This window comes from Scardinius erythrophthalmus (genome assembly GCF_964197995.2).
Source record: "Scardinius erythrophthalmus genome assembly, chromosome: 12".
NCBI classification, from domain to species: domain Eukaryota; kingdom Metazoa; phylum Chordata; class Actinopteri; order Cypriniformes; family Leuciscidae; genus Scardinius; species Scardinius erythrophthalmus.
This window is the reverse complement of record NC_138232.1, coordinates 21,458,841-21,475,905: the sequence shown is the minus strand read 5'-3', so window position 1 is coordinate 21,475,905 and position 17,065 is coordinate 21,458,841. Positions and strand designations below refer to the sequence as shown.

Genomic DNA, 17,065 nt, shown 5'->3' with positions numbered 1-17,065 from the left:
CTGAGACTGCAGTCAGGGGGGATGGGCTTACATTATACATTACCTGCTGGAGAGTGTGCAGGTGAGCTCACTTTCAGCTGCGGCTCAGGTAAGTCTAGCCGCAAGTCAGCTTTCCTGCTGTCTATATGTTTGGTCTGGAGATTGCCATACTGTTCTGCCAGCCGGAGGTCCAGGTGACTAGGACGCTCCTGAGCAGGAACGTCACTGGTGTCTTTATCTCGCACAGGGGCATCTGATTGATTATATGCACAATTCTCCTGTGGAGATCCCCGGACCTCTGTCAGGAATACCACAGGTTTGGGCTCCTGTTCCTTTTCTTGGTGGTTAGATATCACTGTGCTTGTGGATTGCTGGGAGCAGTAGTCTGTCTGAGAATTGTGAGGTTCACTGTCAAAGACATCACCTGTCGAAGTCTGGGCGCCTCCTTCTTCGCAACCAAGCTCCTCACACTCATCCACCGAGAGCAAAACAGAGCGACGGAAGTTAGAAGCTGACTGGTACTCTGGTTGCTCATTCTCTTGGTCCGCAGGATCTTCAAATGCGAGGTTGACAATACCTTGGAACTGTGGAGGTTCGTTAAGTGGGGGAGCCATTCCTCTCGGTAGCACCTCAACTTCCGATCTTTCATCTTCAGTCTCTTCTTCTTCTTCCTCCTCCTCCTCTTCTTCATCTTCTTCCTCAGTGGAGAAAAGTTGGTGGTCCTGTACACTCTTCAAGTTTTTTAATGCGGAATCCATTTCACAAGGTTCCTCCTCCACTGGCACGTCATCTTTTCTAATCCACGACCGTGGTCTTGGACGCCCTACCTCTTCTTCACTTGTAGTCTCTGCCTCCCGTCCTCTGAGCCGTACCTCCACACGTAGTCCAGCCCCGCTCTCGTACATCTTGAGCTCCTCAGGTGTGCTGGTGTCACTGCTGCTGCGGCCCAGAAAGTCAGGGCAACGCATGGTCCCACACTTTGAATTGCCACGCTCATGAGAGCAACAGTCATCATCCTGTGAGCCTCCAGCATCATAATCCTCCGACCGTGGCTTTATGTCATCAGAAGAAGTGGTGGCACTGCCAGTCTCTGACTCTGGGCTAACCTGGGGATGAAGACCATTCCATGAGTCCTCTAGGGATGTCTCAATGCTCCCTAGACTGCAAGGTGTATCAGGAGGGAAATCCTTTGAGGAGTTCATGGAATTGAGGCCCCGGTCTGATCCAGTGGTATGGGGTGGAACGGCATGGGCTGTGGCCAGTTTACTCCCACTCATCTCACTCTGTTCAGAAGTATATGTATGCATGTCTGGAGTTTGAGTCTTCACCTCTGTGTTACATAATTTACTCACTGGATCACTGTTTTTCTCCATATCATGAACCTTAGTGGAAGTTGCTGATATATCCTTGGGAACCACTTCTGGCTGGTCTAGTATAGCCGGGCTGACTAGTGAATGTTGCTCCATGGACAAAGGAACTTTGGAACTCTCCAGACAAGATGCAACTACTTCCTTGCTTCTTGTCTTACCTTCGGTAGAAGCTGGATTCTTCAGGGTAACCTTTTTTAAGTGTTTGGGGCTAGATATTGAATCTTTCACAGCAGTGCCTGTTTTTTTAGAGCCAGCAGGAGTTGAGTTTTTGACTGCCCCAAATGATTTAAGAGATGATTTTGTTGAAAGTGTTTCTGGAGCCTTCTGTTTAGGTCCTGTTTTGTTTGGGGCAGCAAGCGACTGCTTAGAGGAAGATGTGGAAGGTTTAATGCTTTGCCTTGATTCTGAGATGGCCTTTGTTGTCTTCTTAATAGCTGAAGGTTTGGATATATCTTTCTCTACCTCTTTTCTTGGGGAGGCAGGCTTTTTAGAGCTAAGGGCTGAACCAGGTCTAGATGAAGCTGTTTAAACGAGGGAACAGAAAAGACTCTCATTAGTGTTAATTACAGTTTACCATTAGATCCATTCTGAAACCTGACTGTTTCTTACCGTGGTTCTCTGAAAGGCCTGACACAGTGCTCTTGCTCTTTGGATCTGAGCGGGATGCAGGAATTACAGGTACTGCACGGCTAGTTGTGGCAGGTTTAGTCTTGCTTGATTTATTAGTGGGGCTGTAGCAACACAATGAAGGACCAAAGATTGACTATCAACTGGAAGAAATAGAAGTGTAAGGATCGCAGGCTGGTTGCGTTCATAGAACAACTCACCTGCTAGTCTTTTCAGTGTCTGTTTTTTGGGCAGGTTTGGTCAGAGGAGATTTTGGTGTTGCCTTGGCTTGAAGTTTTGACCTGAGACCTACAATGTAAAAAGATAATTCAGTCTTTATAACAACACAAAAATGTTTTTATAAATGACATTGCATAATGACAACATAGAATGTAGTTATTTAAAACCAATTCCAAGTACATCATATAAAACATTTGTGTGTATATTTTAATGTATAGCCTATTAATCTAATTAAACAGATCATTATCAATTACAATCCTGTTCTCAACACGGTCTACTCAAGAAAATGTATTATGTTTATTTCAAATGTATTAAGTTTTGATATTTGTTGTACCTCATAGTACACTGGCATATCCTGCAGTATCCCTGTGCTATCTAAACCCACATTCCTTAAGAACTGTGAGCAAGGTAACAGGCATGTACAATTTTAGAAGTGCTAAGCAGCTTAATGACAAGCTAACTCCGGCATACCCTACTAAAACCTACTCTGCTGAGCACAGACTCTCTGACTCACAGGGGAGGCAGTACCAGGCAAACACTAGCTAATGAGCAAAGAAAAGGGGAGATATACCCCTGGATTTCAAGATTCAGAACTTTCATATAAAATTCCTTCTCTCTCTATCCTTCCTTTCCCATTCTAATTTTCAAACTTTTATTAAAGGCACACATACTTTTACACATACATTCTGTAGCTTTTTACTTACAGTGACAGAAGAGTAAACAATAGGGGGTAACCTGAGAAACTAAGGATAGCTTCTTGACTTCCATGGACCTAAAGTCTTGCTTATTTTATTATAGTGCTGTTTTCAGGACTGATTTTCTGCTTGACAGTTTTACTAAATCTGACTTTGCTGGAAGCAAAGCCAAAAACATTTTTGCTGGAAGCCTCCACTCTTCACAGTAAAAAAAAGGGACTAGCTCGAGATGAAGTAGAGTATCATTAAGTGACGTGTGTGGTGTGAAGGTAAATTCACCTGTTGGTGTACTGTGGCCATTGTTGCGAGGACTCCCTGCGCTGTTGTCTGGTGAGGTGCTGCCAGAGTTAGATGGAGTATTCTGAGCATTGCTGGCTGATTCCTGAGGCAGATCTTTCCCTGGCATTGTGTTCTTCTGCAATTTTCCTCCTTTAGCATGGCCTGTTGAGAGATCAGACCCAGCAGAGGAAGACTTTGGCCTTGCTCCTGGGTTTGGCTTCCTGTCCAGCACCGTCTTCCCTGTAGGTGAACCACGGGCACCTGAAGTGGAGGAATTCTCCCGAGGAGCACAACCACCAGTGCCATTCAAAACTGGTTTAACAGTAGATGAAGCCTTGGTTTTAGCTGGCGTGTGAGTTGGCTTAATTTTATCATTCTTGCTTCCAAGTGAGGTGTTGTTACTAGATTTTGTTTTCCCAGAAGGAACCGTGTGAGCTGTTGGCCCTAGAGCATCAGACTTCATGGTGCCTGATGCTGCAGCTACAGATCTTGCAGGGGAAGCACGTGGACCCTGTGATACCTTAATGGGATGATGAGTAGGGCTATCACATGGAGATGAAGTGCCCAAGAGGCATTTTGTAGGTTTCTGTTGCAGTGAGAGATATGGAGAGAGAATGAAAGACTATGATGGCTTTGTACAATATTAATCAGATCAGCAACCCATTTGATAGTAATCTCAGACATATTAGGAACAAAGCACTATAACATGAACTTTGGATTAAAGGCTAAAAAGCATATTCTTGCAAGTCAAAGAAAATCATAACTGAAGGACAGCTGTTTCTTTAGCCCAAGTTCTTTGTATCCATCTCACTTAGGTCATATATACATATTGTTTTTTTTTTTTAAATTATAGCTCAATAATAAATAAATAAATAAACAGATATTCACATCCTCTTAAAGAACACCATTCTCAAATCCTATCCAACTATGTTTTCAGGATCAGTAACTCTGCAGCACAGATTTCCTGAATCAACCTTAAGGTGTGTAGGTGAGCTCACATTCAGCTGCGGCTCAGGTAAGTCTAGCCGCACTCATCTAACACCCATTTAATGTCAGTTCAATCAGCTTGTCTATCAGTAAAAGAAAACCTTACAAAATCAGAACTCACAGCAGAGCCTATGCCAGAAAATCACATTATTTTAAGTGGTCAACCGATATTGTTTTTTTAATGGCTGATGCTGATACAGATATCTAGAAAGTAGGTTGGCTGAAATAATACGAATGAATACACAATACAATTTGTTGAATTTATTTGTATGCATTTACTAAAGAAAAAAAATCTGTTTATTGGTTGATGCAGACAATCTCAAAATGATTAGATATTGGCTGATTAATCAACCTGGGACAATTTATCTGTCTATAGCCAAACTTTTCTCACAGTTTCACCAAAACAAGTAAACAGAATAAAAGATCACCTGAGAGCTGGTGAGCACAGGTTTTTTTCCGAGCCTTCTGCAGTCTCCTTTATCAAGAGCAGCTGAGAGGGTTGGCGGAGGGAGGAAGAAAATAAAAACTAATTTTAGATTACAGACAGCTTCAGCTTAATTAGAACATCCACTCCTGCATAATCAACATTTGCTAAACATTTCCTCAATCAGACACGCACATACTTGCACACTTACAATCAGTCACAACCCCAATCAGTAAAATAGGCAGTGCAGCTCTGCAGAGAGCCACTGATTTCCTACTCCTTCATCTCAGATAGAGACAGCGCAGATCTAGCCTTTGATCATCTCACAGCATCCTTAATATCACCATAAAAAAACAAAGATCTAGCCTTTCTTCCCAGCAATACAACTGAGCGCTGATTTCACTGCTGTCATGCCAGAAAACAGTCCAAATCATGGATCAAATCTCCTGTGAAGGAATGCAGCTTGAGTGTTTGTGTTTGTTGCGAATGCTTTGCATATGAGGCACCACATTTGCATATGTGGTGGAATCTTTAGAAAGCAGAATGTAAGCATGATCTTGACACCCAAAGCAATGCATAATTTATGCACAAGCATATATGTTTCCACTTGAAGAATAGAACAACACAAAATCCATTATATCTAATTGTGGACCCCATTCCCCAGCCCCCTCTGGAAATAATGTTTTGATGTGTTTGGAGTATTCTAGCCTTACTGCTCAAAGCATCACAGGATCATATTAAAAAGATCCGTTATGATGGCTGTGTTGATGGACTGACAGGAGCTGGAGGTTATCCAGCAGGGTTTCTCTCACCAGCACTGGCTACCCACTATCCATGCAAAGGAGGGCTCTTCATCACTGCACTGGACCATTAAAATAAATAAATAAATAAAATAACACTCACTCCCTTCCTCCTCCACACAAGCGCAGTCTGACTGCTGCCTTATGTTCTTCTTTTCTCCTCTGATTTATTCTGTACTTCTCTTCCCACATTATGTACATTTAATTTCCATTCCTCTTTCCTTTGCTATTGCTAAAGTCTTACCTTTTCTCATTCGCCTCCTTACCTGCAAGTATTTTTTCCCGATATCTGGGTTGTAGAGTGTCCCATCCTTGAGTGTGCCGCACTGCAAAGAAGGACTGAAACAGGAAGGTCCAGAGCCTCGTGCGCAGCAAACACAGCTCACGCCTGAATGGCTACCAGAGGGACAGAATGAGTGAGAGAGGGTGAGCGAGTCAGTCAGAGAAAGAGAGAGAGCGAAGGAGGGAGGGTGGATACAACAGCAGGAGAAGAGTAGCGAATCCGCAGCTGCTTCAAAGGCTGGTTGTCTTGGCAACGATTGCCGTTGCCTCCCTCTACAGTTAACAGGATCCTCTCCAGCTAAACGGATGATGTCAATAGCAGAGGCTTGTGTTCACGCCTTCTGCATCGAATGTTCATTAAAAAAAAAGAACCTCTGTATTTTTCGGATCCTGCCTCAGTCTTTCCATCCGCAATTCATTTCTCGCCTTGCCCCCTCCCTGCTTCCCGCTATAATGGACATAGAGCCAGATTAGACATGGCCACACCCATGACTCTTGGTCTTTCTCAGACTAATCCATTCTGCTATTTCCCCTGGGATGTGAATTAAATCACAAAGAGACAGGAAGTGACAGTGATGGCCAGAGAGAAATAAAGAAAAACATAAAATGACAGAGTGAGACCATAAGCATGCGTGAGAGGGGAGGCTGTTTACTATGAGCTTTTCTATTTGTAGTGTTACTTTAGGGTAATCCGGCCCAGGCCTGGCCACGTACATTATAGCGAGTTTAAATCCCAGGATCAAATGAAGCACTTTGTACATTAAACACACGGGAAAGTGCTCAGCAGACCCAATGCTGCAGGCATGCTTGATGAAGCGTATGGGATCTATTCATCAAGTATATTAAACACTGCTTCAGTGAAAAGATTCAGATAAAAATGTACATGTACATGCATATATTTATTAGTGCATGTTATCCTAACTTAAAAAAAGTTGTCTTCAATCTAGTATGAAAAATTAATAACTGAAATGGTTGTTCTTTTCAGTCAATGTCACAAATCCCTTTTACTTTTACAACAACTTAAATCCAAACATCCAACCACAATTCTGGTATGTAATACGCAATGGACAGATGTGCCACCATACTTTGAATATCCTGTTTCAATAGGAAATGAGATTCTAGAAGTAAAAACATACAGTGAGGAAAATAAGTATTTGAACACCCTGCTATTTTGCAAGTTCTCCCACTTGGAAATCATGGAGCGGTCTGAAATTGTCATCGTAGGTGCATGTCCACTGTGAGAGACATAATCTAAAAAAAAAAATCCAGAAATCACAATGTATGATTTTTTAACTATTTATTTGTTTGATACAGCTGCAAATAAGTATTTTAACACCTGTCTATCAGCTAGAATTCTGACCCTCAAAAACCTGTTAGTCTGCGTTTAAAATGTCCACCTCCACTCCATTTATTATCCTAAATTAGATGCACCTGTTTGAGGTCTTTAGCTGCATAAAGACACCTGTCCACCCCATACAATCAGTAAGAATCCAACTACTAACATGGCCAAGACCAAAGAGCTGTCCAAAGACACTAGAGACAAAATTGTACACCTCCACAAGGCTGGAAAGGGCTACGGGGAAATTGCCAAGCAGCTTGGTGAAAAAAGGTCCACTGTTGGAGCAATCATTAGAAAATGGAAGAAGCTAAACATGACTGTCAATCTCCCTCGGACTGGGGCTCCATGCAAGATCTCACCTCGTGGGGTCTCAATGATCCTAAGAAAGGTGAGAAATCAGCCCAGAACTACACGGGAGGAGCTGGTCAATGACCTGAAAAGAGCTGGGACCACCGTTTCCAAGGTTACTGTTGGTAATACACTAAGACATCATGGTTTGAAATCATGCATGGCACGGAAGGTTCCCCTACTTAAACCAGCACATGTCAAGGCCCGTCTTAAGTTTGCCAATGACCATTTGGATGATCATGGGAGAAAGTCATGTGGTCAGATGAGACCAAAATATAATTTTTTGGTCATAATTCCACTAAACGTGTTTGGAGGAAGAAGAATGATGAGTACCATCCCAAGAACACCATCCCTACTGTGAAGCATGGGGGTGGTAGCATCATGCTTTGGGGGTGTTTTTCTGCACATGGGACAGGGCGACTGCACTGTATTAAGGAGAGGATGACCGGGGCCATGTATTGCGAGATTTTGGGGAACAACCTCCTTCCCTCAGTTAGAGCATTGAAGATGGGTCGAGGCTGGGTCTTCCAACATGACAATGACCCGAAGCACACAGCTAGGATAACCAAGGAGTGGCTCTGTAAGAAGCATATCAAGGTTCTGGCGTGGCCTAGTCTCCAGACCTAAACCCAATAGAGAATCTTTGGAGGGAACTCAAACTCCGTATTTCTCAGCGACAGCCCAGAAACCTGACTAATCTAGAGAAGATCTGTGTGGAGGAGTGGGCCAAAATCCCTCCTGCAGTGTGTGCAAACCTGGTGAAAAACTACAGGAAACGTTTGACCTCTGTAATTGCAAACAAAGGCTACTGTACCAAATATTAACATTGATTTTCTCAGGTGTTCAAATACTTATTTGCAGCTGTATCATACAAATAAACAGTTAAAAAATCATACATTGTGATTTCTGGATTTTTTTTTAGATTATGTCTCTCACAGTGGACATGCACCTACGATGACAATTTCAGACCCCTCCATGATTTCTAAGTGGGAGAACTTGCAAAATAGCAGCGTTCAAATACTTATTTTCCTCACTGTATGTGCATACTGTAATTCCAGAATAAATACAAAAGTAAACATCTTTTTATATGCAAATCCATACAAGATGAATTCTAAATATGTATTCCTCACATTTACTTTATATTTATTGACCATAATACAACAGACAGTTCTGATCCTGGATTGTTTAAAGTCCCCCTGTGGTGAAAATCAAGCTTTAATGTTGTTTATATGTCTATGTGGTGTTTTAAATATGCTTAGACAAATGTGTAAATTCATAAGTCAACACCATTGCTGAGTATTTTCTCCTTAAAACTGCAGTGAACCAAAATTTTCCCAAAAACGCGGTTTGAAATCGCTGGTACAACTACCTTGTAACCAATCATGTCAACTTGTGATCATCAATGAGTGGATCTCTGAGCTGGTGTGAGTGAGTGGAGGTGGGGCTAATTTGCATATTCATAGAACTGCGTATACTAAATGAGGCAAGGGTGTAGAGTTCATTCAAGCTATTTTAAGGCATGACAAATTTTTTATTTAATAATTTTTAATAAAATGATTGACTACAGGGGGACTTTAATAAAATAAATGTTTGAATGAAAACTATGTAACCATGTTATAAAATAATGCATCCGGGGATGTGGTATATTTTTAATATAGTCAAGGCTAAAGGGGTTGCAGGTACTCCTCTGACCATAAGCATACACGTAATTTTCGGATCGGATTTGAGCTTCGGCTGGGTCGAAATAGTTGAACTTTTGCGGTTAGACCATATGCGACTGTTTTAACCTAATGTGATGTATTTGAATCAAAACTATAAAAGCAAGGTGAAAAATACCAATATTTTTGCACTAAAACGTTATTCTTTAAACATTATGAATAATTATGTCCAAAATAATTATTTTATAATGATTTATTTTAAACAGAGTTATTTGCCATGTGTGGACATAATCATACATTCAGTATAATTTTACCTTGGTGAATAAGTGATGGAAAAGTTTCCAAAATGCAACAATCATGTTTGATTGTCAGAGATAATGGAAAGATAGCTTAAAAATTTCCTTTAGCTGTGACTGCATTCAGAATATAGTCATGGCCTCTCATGGTGTGCGTGTTTGTTTAGATAAAGATAACGTCTCAATATCCATATAAAATCCGATGGAGAAATATAATATAATTGATAATATTATAATATATTGTATCAATTTTTATAATTAATATAAACATTAAAATAAATACGACACTAAATTAATGTGTTAAACTGACCTCAACTTTATTGCACTGACTGATTAAAAGGCTCTGTTAAAATCAGTTTAAATAAATGATTCATTTCCTAAATGAGCTGTAATGAAATGCTGGCTTTTAGTGTCCTGTTTTGTTTACCTCCACTTCCTCCTGATTGGCTTGGTCTTCTGTGATAATGTCTACCTCACTCGGGTCACCGCTCAGTCGATTGACAGCAGTAAAGAGGTCACAGCAGTTCTCCACAGTAACACCCTCCCGCACAGCTATGCACACCTTCCTCAGAAGAGTGGGGTCACGTGTAAACTCCTCTCTCTGAAACAGTACACGTCTGACGGTCATAGCTGACAAGACATCTTATATCTTATGTCTAAACTTTATCGATTGGTCATACCCTTCGGAGATCGTGGAAGGCAGCGGTGTGTGTGACCTGGGCCAGGTGTGTGACAATCATCTGCAGACACTCCTCTTGCAGTTCGCTGGCCAGACTCAGCACCTGCTTGGCCCATTTGACCTCCGGCAGGCTCCCGATCAGCTGCTCGCAGCCACTCAGCACAGATACGACACTCTGCACCGTCTGAAAGTCAGAAACACACATTCTCATTCATAGATCCATCTTCCACACAGTGGCAGCACTGTTAGTGACTGCAAATTTCCGAGTGTAATCCAATATGTCTCAGCGGTGGTTTACATCAAGGCTGGAAGTCAGGAGAGGGAAAACCCAATGTTACAACTACACTTGGCAGCCGCTGAAGGTCTAGGTCTGTGTGAGTGGGAAATTTAGGGGACTGCCAGACTATGGATGAAGTTAATGAGCTGTTTGAGGCTTTGCGCCACACACACACACACACACACACACACACACACACACACACACACACACACACACACACACACACACACACACACAAGACCTATAATTGCTCTTTAGTCAATGGCCATCCTCAAAACAGAGGCCACAGCTTATCTCATCAATGTCTTATTGAGCAATTAGACAGCAGCAGCAGAAAGACAGTGAACAATAACGGTTGTCTATGTTGTTTCCCATGAGGAAAACAGCATACAGTATTAAAATACTAAAATATTGTCTTAATGCAAAAAAGTAATTGTGAGAAATAGTTTTACAGTAAGATTAGGGGGTCAGAAATTAGCTCAAACTACAAACAAAGTGTAAAGTCCCCACCAAAATAGAAAACATATTTTACACACCATGTTTTTGCTGACTGTATTAAGGCAATCTTTCTGTAGTTCTGGAGGGAGGAGGGCAAAATTCCTTTCTGACCAGCACTTCACGAAATGCTCAGCAACCCATCTGTGGATTGAAACGCACATCCATGAGCGTACGCTGTTTTCACTCATTCTTTAAAATCCTATACTAATAAGCAAAAGTCAAAAATGATTTCCTAGCAATTCCTACTGACATACAAATGCAGTTATGAGTAAAAAACAACGTTCCTCTCACAAAGCTTTTGTACAGCTTTAGAAGACTTGGAATACAGTGCACAAGTCGTAGCACTTTTATTGTCTCGCCTTCTCCTTTTTGGAGCATCAGCATTAATTTGTGTCAGTATAACAAAGAGCAGCCCAAATATTGATAAATATTCATGCTAAAAATATGTGTGCAACAAAATAATTGTTATTTTTGGATTGAATCTCCCAATGATCTAGGTTAGTAACACAAGGACAGTAGGTTCAGCTGATGCTGGACTGGATCTGAACTGAAAGCAGCAGTGCTGCGCTGGTCTTAAACCATCAGATCCTGATGCGTGATTCTTCACCCTCCTACCTGCAGCCGAGGCGGCGGCAACACATCAGAGAACACACACACACACACACACACACACACACACACACACACACACACACACACACACACACACACACACACACACACAGTCTCTCTCTTTCTGTGTCTGAGGCACTGGAAAAATCCCGACCTACATTCACACGCCTCCCTGAGCTGGTTTACCGCAGTGCACTGAGTTTAGAGTTGGGTAATTAAGTAATGGTGATGTTCGAAATGATTAAAGGTCAAAGATTTCATTTTTTTGTCAAATAATCTTTGGAATCTCTGTTACCAGTACAAAATTAGAGTAAAATACAGGAATGATTTTATTGGAAATATTTTTTTTCATGGCCACCACAATCTAAAGATGGAAAGAATTTTTCATTCAAATCAATCTTTTTTGCACTGTCTAGAGGTCTTTTCACACCAAATGTGAAATTGTTGACGAACAGTCTAATATACCAAGAGCGAAGTCAATATTTGTTGGTACAATACAGGGTGCAAATACTTTTAAGTTGGTCTGCCATGCGGCAATCACAAACAGCTCTGCTAGAGAAATATAGGATGCAAGACAGGCAAATGAGCTTGAGACTCTTGCCTATTGTCAGCTATATAAATCACAGCAATAATATTTACTTACTTTTGTAAAGAGTACATAATCCACCCACTCACCAAAAATAAAACTTTGCTCTTTTGATGCAAATGCTCGTCCACTCCAGTCAAACTTTTGGTTTTTTTTGTCAAACAATTATGCCAAATATTAACATTTGATGAGAAACTGAAAAGACCTCAAAAATGGGTTTGTTTTAAATGTTGAATAAATATCTGCAAAACTGATTGCATCCACATTTGGACAGAAGCATAACCTCAGAAATAGAAAGCATTTTGGAACATGTATTATTTATTGACATATATAGTCATTTATTATTTAGTGATTCATTTGCACTGTGCAGTATGCATATGACAGTAGATGGAGGGAAGAACTCTAACGGGGCAGTGCAATCAGAAAAGTCATTTTAAAAACCATTATTAAAAGCAAAGCATCCATAGAAGTGCAGAAAATGCCTCACCTCACACAGGAGCTGTAGAGATTGTTCAGGCCTATAGAGTGGGTAATGGCAAGGCACTCCAGTATGGATCTCTGAACTCCATCAACAGGCTGCAGAAAATAAGAGGGATATTCACACCTCATCTCACTGTCTTTAGTGGTTCAATAGCCTGGAACTCTAATTTACAGTATAGAGTTCAGCTACCTGAACTGGTGAGTTTACTTTCATTTTAAACAACTGAAATCACTCTTAATTTGAACAACTTCCTGAAAGCTACAATTTGCAAACTTTTGGATAACACAGATTATTTATTCAAAAGTTACCATTGCAAAGCACCTGATTACAGTAAATAATGGAGAAATACCTCTTTATGGGTTACTTATAAATCATTCATAATAAGGGGGAAATTAAAGCCATTGGTACTCTTTGTATGATGTAATTGCATGGTCATTAAAGCTAAACAAGTAAAATAACACCCACGAGTGAATCACCGTAAATCAAATAAAATGTCAATGTGAACACCAGAGGAAAACTGCATCTTGACACATGTAGTAGGCAAAAAGTAGAAATATACAATTTGTAAAATAGAATCAAAAGCATTCAAGCCTGGAGCATTGAATTATGGACCTAATTATTGAATTAGGTGTTAAGACGTAATAAGATTTATATATATACACCATTATGTCCACCATTATAAGTGCAAAGTCATTTTGTTATTCAATTATTCTCGCTGTAGTATACTGCATTTGCAACCAGTTCACCAGTTCACTTATGTTCACCAGGTGAACTCTTAGCGCCCCCAAATTTTTGAACCATAGTGTGTAAATATAATATTTTAATTGATTGACATTCCTAGTCTAAATCTGTTAAAAGAACTATTCATTTCTTTGGGGGGAAAACTAATTCCTCAGCATACCTTGAATCTTTCCTACACTTGAACAGATGCTAATTATTTTGAAAGAGCAGGGGGAGTGAATGCATTCCTCTTTCATCTCTGTGTACAGTAGGATGAAATTACCGGCTGAAAGGACATAAACTGGACTAGTCTCAAAGCATTTTTGAAAGGTGGGAGTAAGAATGAGAGACTCGAAGCACAAACAAAACAGCCCTTCACGAATTGTAAGAGGGCTGTCAAACACAACGCTTCCTGACTTCCTCTGCCTCCCACTACTGCTTTTGTATCAGAGAGCCAATATTCACGACGATCTGCAGTTACTGTGTAAACATGAGTTGAGTCTGCTGCAGTACTTCAGTACAGTAATTCTAAAAGAAGTAGAAAAATGCCTGAAGAAAAAAAAATATATATATATGTTACACCTGCATCTGAGGAACTTAAATGGGAGGATTCTTCTTTTGGAGCAACACCAGAGGGATATGGCCATGTACTTTTGGCTGACAAATTAAATGCTCTACAAAAGCTGAACCAATGCCCAGACTTTACTCGCTCACAAATACAAATCACATAATGTTTCCCTAAATGGTAATAAACGACAAGATGATAGTACCATTGGCACAATCTGACAACAGACTCACTGTTTAACAGGACTATTTACACTCCTCACCTCAAATAGACTGAATGTGTAAGCCGTGACTCCTCCCTCTGGTCTTACCTTGGGAAAAAAGCGGCAGTAGTCCCGAGTCAGGACCATCTCGGCTACATCTTTTAGCCCCTCCAGGCCCAACATGTCTGCTGCTAACACAACCTGACTAAGATCAGAGACAAACACACACATCTTGACATTTGTGCAAAATCAGACAAAGCCATTGGATTTTTGTATTTATCACATTGGAAGATAGGAAATGTCACTACAGAGCGTGCTTACCTGACATTTGTTCCTGGTGGGAAGTCTAGGATGGCACCGTACATGAAATTAAGCAGAATCTCCATCTCATCTGGACCCAGACTGATTGATGGACAAAACAAAAAGCAGACACACATTAAGATTATTTTGACAAATTACAAACTCAGTCCACAGTTACAATCAGTCCAATGGCGAAACAGAACGTCACGGACGGGTGACGTCATGACCAAGAAAGCACATCTGGAATATCCGGCGTTAGCTTCTGTGCCTCAGCAAGCGTTCTGTGTTGAAACTGTGTGTCTTATTTAGTGTTGCCTGTCCCGATATAGTACAGAATCATAATTCACATTAATATGGCTAGCAAACAGGCATTTAAATCATGGGATACGGTGTGTTATACAATTGTGTGTTGTTTGTTTGGGAGCGGAGCATGCACAGGCAGCTCTCGAGGGGGCTGACTGTGAGCACTGCGATAGACTACCACTTTGCACGCTCCACTCTCGCTTGGCACTCTTTGAGGAGGGTGTTCAGGCTTGCGTTCCCACATGGTTCTGGCCCTGCTGCTGCTGAGGCAGCGCGGCGACTGAGATTGTGGGGTTCGCAGATGGATCTCGCGAAGGGGTTAGAGACGGCCTTCTCTCTGTCTTTAACTGAGGGATCCAGCGCTCTCTTGCTGGGATTGGAAGTCTGTGCTGCGGCTTCTTGTTTTTCTTTTTTTTTTTAAGGCTTTCTGACCCCAAGACTCAACTAATCTCTGCAATTCTCCATCTGGGATCTTTGGAGAGTCTTTGGCCTCCAGGCATCCAGCGCTCCCGTGCTGGGATCGGAAGCCTGTGCTGTGGCTTCTTCCGCACGGGGAGAGAGCCAGGTGCTTCAGCTGTCCAGCTATGAGGAGTTGGATGTGCTGAGCATCGAAGCGGGGGATTTTGGGAACTCGCCATCTCTATCCCCCGAGTAATAACCAGTGCCATTGCTAAATTAAACCGAGAATTGGTCGACCGAGAAGCAGGGCGCTCATCCTAGAAACAAACAGGATGAGCGTGTCTGTACATGATGGCCGTCTTGCAGACATACCAGGGGGACCTGCTAAGAGACCTTGACGAAGGCAAGGGGGTGGGCCCAACGCAGTTAAAGAGTTACGTCAGGCCACGGTTTTGTGTCTCCGGGCCACCAAAGAGACGGCCAGAGCCATCAGCCGTTCTATGGCAGCCACAGAGAGGCATCTCTGGTTACATCTGTCTGACATCAAAGAGAAAGACAATTTTTTTTTCCTGGCCTCTTTGGCGATGCTATGAATACGGTCATCGAGAGGTTTCAGGTGGCAGGCTGGTCCTCTCCGCTCACATTCGTAAGATTTTATGATTTAAACTTCACAATGTGCTCGTCTTAAGTGTGCTCGCAGTATTCGCACAGACAGGTACTTGTAAGCATGGCGGTTTGGGTATTATCTTTCCCATAGCAAGCGTCAATACTATGAGGCAGCCCAAGTTCACTCGAAAGGGAACATCTTAGGTTACGACTGTAACCCTTGTTTCCTGAGAAGGGAACAAGATGCTGCATCGCCCTGTCATACTTCCTGCATCCCTGTTATTGACTTGCTTTGGCTCTTTTGAAGCTAACGCCAGTCATACTGGATAAGCTTTTATTTTTATTGTTTCGTCACTGGACTGACTTCACACATGCTTCATGCTTCAGACGCAATAACAAAGAGGCGTCCGCAAAGCGTCAATACTATGACTTTACTACTTCTCAGGGAACAAGGGTAACAGTCGTAACCCGAGACATTTTACAGAACCAAAATATTCTGTTGTTGTTGAATCACAGCTGATTCATCCATAATCATTTGAGCTGTTAGTCGTTGCCTTTGTTGCATACTAGCATGTTCATGTTTGGGGGGAGGAGCAATGAAGGGAAGGAGGGGTGTGTTTCTTTTGGGTAGGAGTGTGTTTGGGAGTTGATTTTCAAATATCAACAGTGTTTCTCATAAATCGTTTACTGCACCTTTAATGCATTTACATGGTAACATTACTTAATACAAAAAATTTATAGCATTTATCTAGCCTTGTTAAAGGTGCTGTATGAAACTTTTTTACTCTACTAAAGCATAAAAATACCATAATATGTTTGGAGATATTTAGAAAACATGCTAAAGTTCACATACTCGTTTTTCTGAAAAACACTTCTACAGCCAGTTATTTTACTTATTATTTTACACATTCCGTGTTGTCAGTCGGGTTTTGTTTTGGTCTGTGTGATCTCGCCCACTGCCTGTTCACCCAATAGTATTTCGACACCCTGGGATGTCAGTTGGCAGGAAACACAGCGTATCGCAGCCTTGGAAACGAGCAAACAAACTGGTCAGAGATTGCAGATTCCACACAACCTAAAAAGCCTCGGTATCCATCTAAAAATCTCTATGAACGAGAGCATATTAAAACGCGGATAAATCAACTCATTAACTTACAGTCTACTCGGTTTTCGTCGTCAGTCGCGTTCGTTCTGTTGCGTGTGCTAAAACTGGCAACTCTCGTGAGCGTCGAGGAGGGGGCGGGGGAAACAACGTTCTCTGATATTTTGAATTTGGACTGCAGTACCTATTTATCTTTATCTTTATCTATCTTTATCATATTAAAATGTTACAAATAGCATTAACTAAGATTAATAAATACCAATGTGTTTTTGAAAATTTGCTGTGATAGACCCCATGAAATTATTTACAGTGTTGACATAATTTCTATTGAAAAACAAAGTTTAGGTGGACATAGTCTAGTTTATGTCAATCATTGGCACTACCTACTCTTCAACTACACTTGTAGAACAGCCAGAATCAGAGATCAAA

General features: G+C 41.4%; 1 protein-coding gene across 2 annotated transcripts in view; it reads right to left on the bottom strand.

The window, feature by feature from the left end:
- btbd8 (BTB domain containing 8) overlaps nucleotides 1-17,065 on the bottom strand; it is a 30,897-nt gene that overhangs the window by 2,676 nt on the left and 11,156 nt on the right. For both annotated transcript variants that reach the window (XM_081380552.1, XM_081380551.1), the window contains exons 7-18: nucleotides 14,248-14,328; nucleotides 14,035-14,131; nucleotides 12,446-12,534; nucleotides 10,799-10,901; nucleotides 9,984-10,166; nucleotides 9,731-9,904; nucleotides 5,647-5,776; nucleotides 4,585-4,646; nucleotides 3,170-3,755; nucleotides 2,177-2,264; nucleotides 1,959-2,080; nucleotides 44-1,870 (exon numbers count right to left, since the gene is read on the bottom strand). In XM_081380552.1, coding sequence (XP_081236678.1) covers nucleotides 44-1,870; nucleotides 1,959-2,080; nucleotides 2,177-2,264; nucleotides 3,170-3,755; nucleotides 4,585-4,646; nucleotides 5,647-5,776; nucleotides 9,731-9,904; nucleotides 9,984-10,166; nucleotides 10,799-10,901; nucleotides 12,446-12,534; nucleotides 14,035-14,131; nucleotides 14,248-14,328 — 3,542 coding nt within the window. The remainder of the gene's footprint in view (nucleotides 1-43; nucleotides 1,871-1,958; nucleotides 2,081-2,176; nucleotides 2,265-3,169; nucleotides 3,756-4,584; nucleotides 4,647-5,646; nucleotides 5,777-9,730; nucleotides 9,905-9,983; nucleotides 10,167-10,798; nucleotides 10,902-12,445; nucleotides 12,535-14,034; nucleotides 14,132-14,247; nucleotides 14,329-17,065) is intronic.